The sequence below is a fragment of the Mustela nivalis genome (assembly GCF_964662115.1).
Source record: "Mustela nivalis genome assembly, chromosome: 9".
NCBI classification, from domain to species: Eukaryota; Metazoa; Chordata; class Mammalia; order Carnivora; family Mustelidae; genus Mustela; species Mustela nivalis.
The window spans coordinates 67,456,384-67,461,834 of NC_139028.1; the positions used below are offsets into that span (position 1 = coordinate 67,456,384).

A 5,451-nucleotide genomic window follows, 5' to 3' on the forward strand; every position below is an offset into this window, starting at 1 on the left:
GACAATTGCATGAACTTAATGTTAAGGTTCTTTCCATAAAAGAGGGTCTTGGGTCCCAAACACTGAACTCAGTAAGGTAGGAATTATGACTCTGACTTCACCTACAAGGATCTCTCAAAGCAAGATGACTCCAGGAAAGATGCCTCCCTCATTCTTTTTCTGCTTGGCTGTTGTCATAATTTCAAATTTATAGCCCAGTCACTCCTCGAAACCTTCCCTTACTTAACTCACTTGTGAGCCCCTGGTCTCTGAATTTCTACTTCCCTTCCAATGGTATGTTTCATTTGGAGACTTCCGGAACACACACCTGTGAGGCTCCTGGCCTGACCATTCATATCAGGGCTCATACTTTAAGGCAAACAAAACAGACTAATCTTATATTTTATAATCCAACTAAATCACATGGCCAATCAAGAAAGCAGATAGAACTGTATTATATCCGTAGATTAGATTAGACTACAAATGTATTGAAGAGCTAAATAGGAGCACATTCTAGAGTATATTGAGTGAAAAAAACATGATGGGGACCTGGTGAGAAAGGATCTTGTCTGAGCCAAAGAAACACCGTTTTTCAATTGGGGTCACTTAAAAAAGTCTGTTAAAAAATTCATTTCTTATGTTCAATCTTTTATCCATTTATCAGTTAAATGCTATTTTTTGGTCTTATGTATAAAAGGCATTAATGCCAGGGCCATGTAATACAAAAACCATTTTCAAACATATAGGTAAGGGAAGGGAAGTCACTAATGTTTGTGAAGTTCCTGGATTAGTGACAGCAGACTCTGTTGTCATCCCTTGAAGTAAGGGGACAAGAGGAGGACATGGTTATAAGAAGAAACCAAGGCCAGAGAAGGATATTTATAGAGAAAAAAACAGCTTGCAGCAATCCTACGGGGAGGGAGTTGAAGGAATAAATCCCTCACCTGCCTTTGACCCTCTGCTTGTGTTTCCTATGTCAAACCCAATCAGAAGTGAGAGAGCAGGAGAGTCTGGACTGGACTATATCCAGGGTCCCAGGACCTGGAATATGATGGGAAGTGGTGAAGTGTAGATCAGAGGAGGGTAATACAGGGATTCCGAATAGCATACACTAAGGAAGGTTGCATTTGTGTTATTATTGATGAATTTCACATGATAAAATATTTCCTAACAATTAGAGGCTTCACTGATTGATGGGAATCCTAGAAATAGGCATATTAGTTACAAAGCTATTTTAATACCCCAGGCAAGAAATGAGGAAAGCATGAATTGGAGTAGAACTGCTGGGAATGAAAAAGAGGCAAGAAACTGAATGGTTATGTGGGAGGAATAAGTGACATCTAGGATGATCCATTTCATTTTCTAACCACTTTCAGGAAGACAAAGCCGTGTGTTCTCTTCATCATTATGCTTTCTGCATTGGTCACCAATGACACTGCCTTCCATCCTTCCACATTTATTCTACTTGGAATCCCTGGGATGCAAGACCAGCACACGTGGGCTGCCATCCCCTTCTGCTCCATGTATATCCTTGCTCTCATTGGCAATGGCACCATCATCTATATCATCATGACAGATAGAACTCTGCATGAGCCAATGTACCTCTTCCTGTGCCTACTTTCTATCACTGACCTGATTCTCTGTTCCACCACGTTGCCCAAAATGCTAACAATCTTCTGGCTTAGGTCCCACATAATTTCCTACCATGGCTGTCTCACGCAGATGTTTTTTGTTCACACTGTCTTTGCCACAGAGTCAGCTGTTCTACTGGCCATGGCTTTTGACCGCTATGTGGCTATCTGCCGACCGCTTCATTACACTTCCATCCTCAATGCTGCAGTGATTGGGAAGATTGGTCTGGCATGTGTGGTCCGTGCCCTCCTCTTTGTTTTTCCCTTTGTCATCCTCATCGAACGCTTGCCCTTCTGTGGACATCACATCATCCCCCACACCTATTGTGAGCACATGGGCATTGCCAAGCTGGCTTGTGCCAGCATCAAGCCCAACACCATTTATGGTCTCACGGTGGCACTTTCAGTCACTGGCATGGATGTGGTCCTCATTGCCACCTCCTATGGCCTGATCCTGCGGGCTGTGCTGCGCCTGCCCTCCAAGGATGCCCAATTCCGAGCATTTAGCACTTGCGGAGCCCACATCTGTGTGATTCTTATTTTCTATGTACCTGCCTTTTTTTCCTTTTTCACCCACCGCTTTGGCCACCAAGTACCTCCTCACGTCCACATTGTACTTGCAAATCTCTATCTCCTTGTGCCTCCTGTTCTCAACCCCCTGGTCTATGGCATTAATACCAAACAGATCCGCCTGAGAGTATTTGGCTTTTTTATGGGAAGGAGGTAGCTAGACCCTCTGTGTACCCCAAGGATCAATGGGAAAAGTTACAATTAATCTGTCACCTTCCTTGAGCTAGAGATTTCGGTTTCTGGTAATTCTAGCAAAAATCAGTATCATGTATTATCTGAAAGAGTTTGAAGTGTTTAGAACAACACATTTATACTTGCTGAATCTGCGGAATACTATTTTCCTGTTAGGCTATTATGTGGCTCATCATGTGGCTGTAGGTTTTGAATCTCTGTAGGAAAACATCAGGAGGCATGGTAGTAGTACTTTTGACAGTAAGAACCAGTAAGTTACTCTATTTTCGGAAAACCCAGCCCTGGAAAGAAGAAAAGGGATCAAAAAAGACTTACTCACGTATAGCTTCAAGAAATTGAGAATGACACACACATCCACACTGATTGATTGCCTGCCAGCACTTTCTTAGACCAAGACTGTTTGCAGTAACAGTGTCAACCTGAGACAAAAGATGGGCTGAGGCAGCCCAGGATCTTCTGGATCTGGCATTAGATTTAAACAGATGGAGAATGATGACTGCTGATCAGCTCTTTGTAAGAAGTTTGGAAGCACATGTATCAGTGGGAAAGCCATAACTCAAGTTTCTCAAAGAATTGTTCCAAAAACGACACTGTGAGCTAATATAGTCACTTCATTTCTGATGAGCTTTGTATTTTTGCCCGATATTCTCTGAGCGATGAACTTTACATGTAAATGATTTTGTGGGCCCTGATGGAGGTAGTCTGACCTTTTGTTTGCCTCATTTAGTCAACACTCTGGGTATATACAAAATACCAGGACATAGAGTTTGCTGCTAGTGCTAGCCAGGGTAACCCAGGTTAGTCAGAGTTAACAAGTAGCTTTCTCCAAAGAGCTGGCCCTCATGATTTAGCACAGGCTTGCCTTCCATAGGAGCTGGGGTGTTTGTCTTTGGATACCTTGAAAGAGATAAAAGCAGATAACCAGTTTATCCTCATACACAATACATCTGTCTTCTCCTAAGCCACTTTTTCACTGTATATTGTCTTTGGTCAGAAACTCTCCATCTTCTAAGGAATTTGTACCACTTTTCAACTTCAGTATCCATGTCTTTCTTTTTCTAAGATCTGAGATTCAACTTATATAGACTTGATTTAATTTCTAATGTGATGTTTGAAGCATAGGGTCATCTAAGAAGATTTTTATTGTGCTATTATGAAATATATCACATAAAACCTGCCTTTCAAACCAGTATGTTATATAGCCAACAGCACTATGTATTTCCAAACATTTTGTCACATAAATAGTAACTTTATAACCATTATGCATAACTCCACATTCTGACATCTGCCCAGTCTTTGGACATCTCTAATTTACTAAGAACAACAGCAACAAGCCTTTTGCAAGAACTTTAGAAAGACTGCTTATTTATTCACTCTTTTAGTTGAACATTCATTCAAAAGTATATATTGAAGATCCACCATGTAATAGGTACAGTAGGCACTGAATTTCACAGGTGGATAAGACACAGTGTGTGATTTCAGGAAATTCACACTCTAAGGAGAGAGGAAGTAAAGTAATACAGCAGAATATGGCATTGCAGTGACAAGGTATAAAAGATCCTATTAAAGAGGAAACTATGTACATGTTAAAATAATTCTATTTTTTTTCTTACATTAATTTATGATCCATCCTAAAACTAGGTTCTCTTGTCATTGGGCTGAGGCCAGGGTCTGACCTGTTTCTTGGTTTTAATCTTCTCATGGTTCCCATGCCAAATAACTAAGCCATCTCTATAAAAACTATATTAAAAAGTAATTATAATAATGTACTTCCTATATTTTGGGGAAAGGACATTAAGTAACTGTGATAACTATCTCCCTGTTAAAAATTACTAAAACAAATTCAAGACTGGGTAAAATACACAAAATTATGGTAATATGGAAGATGAATAGTAAAGCAAATTAATAAAAGAGAACAGAGATCTCAAAAATTAACTTAGTTTGTTTTCTTGCCTAGAGGCTGGACATTGTGTCAACATCTGATAATCAGAAAATTTGGGATGAGCTCTTGCCCTTAAAGGATGATCTGCTTCTGAGGATTCTTAAGTTTCCAATATGTGAATGCCTTAATAATTTTCTTTAGAAAAGAGACATTGTTAGCTGGAAACATGTATTCAGGGATCAATTCCTCGGAGCCTCACTGCGGTGCCATGAGGTATTTACAGTACCTGAGGAGTCTTCTCTAGTGAGGATCAGGGCAATCTTTTTTTGATGTTATTTCCAAAGTATCCCATCTCTTCTTTTAAGATTATACGGTAGAGGGTAAATAGGTGGCTGGTGTGGGAAGGCAGGCCTTATTTGTAAACTTAGTTTTAAGTTTATCATCTTAACTAACATTATCAAAGTGGAAGAGAATGGAATTCCCAACTGATACATAACACACAATTAACTTTTAAGGATTTTTAATCTGTGATTACCCTTTTAGTACCACATAAGTATCCTATTAGTAAGAATGAATTATGGACAGTAAAGACATTACCAAATCTTCAAGGTTCTTGTTTATTCCATGATGTATTTTACCAATACATTTTTAATGTCTTTAAATGTAAAAATGAATATGTTTTATCTAATCTAAAAGGTGAACAATCATCATAAAGTTTATTTTACATAGATAGTGAGACCTCTCACAATAGAATTAAAATTTGGAGAATGCAAAACCATAAGAGACTCTTAACTATAGGGAACAAACTGAGGGTTGCTGGAGGGGGAGTAGGGGGGACATGGGTGATGGGCATTATGGAGGGCACTTGTTGTGATGAGTATTGGCTATTACATGCATCTGATGAATCACTAACTTCTACCCCTGTAACTCATAATACACTATATGTGAACTAAACTGAATGTAAATTTTAAAAAATAATTTTAAAAATAGAAAGCAAAACAAACCTAATTATTTCTATTATGCTTTTTTAAAAAAGTATGCAGACAAATCTTTGTGATAAGTAATGATCATTTAGACAACTCAAAGCTAGGTTAAGTATCAAGACATCTTACCATTTTTCTTATTTTGAAATCAGGGCCTTCCTTTGGGAAATATAAAGTCAAGGAAAATTATTAGAGAAGACGAGACAAATGTCAC

At 38.8% G+C, this 5,451-nt stretch overlaps 1 protein-coding gene across 1 annotated transcript; it reads left to right on the top strand.

The window, feature by feature from the left end:
* Positions 1-1,386: 1,386 nt before the first annotated feature.
* LOC309840133 (olfactory receptor 52D1-like) lies at positions 1,387-2,337 on the top strand (the record flags this gene model as incomplete). The annotated part of the gene is made up of 1 exon (XM_082682200.1): positions 1,387-2,337. The coding sequence occupies one exon, from the start codon at positions 1,387-1,389 to the stop codon at positions 2,335-2,337; it is 951 nt and encodes a 316-aa protein (XP_082538326.1).
* Between the last annotated feature and the right edge of the window lie 3,114 nt (positions 2,338-5,451).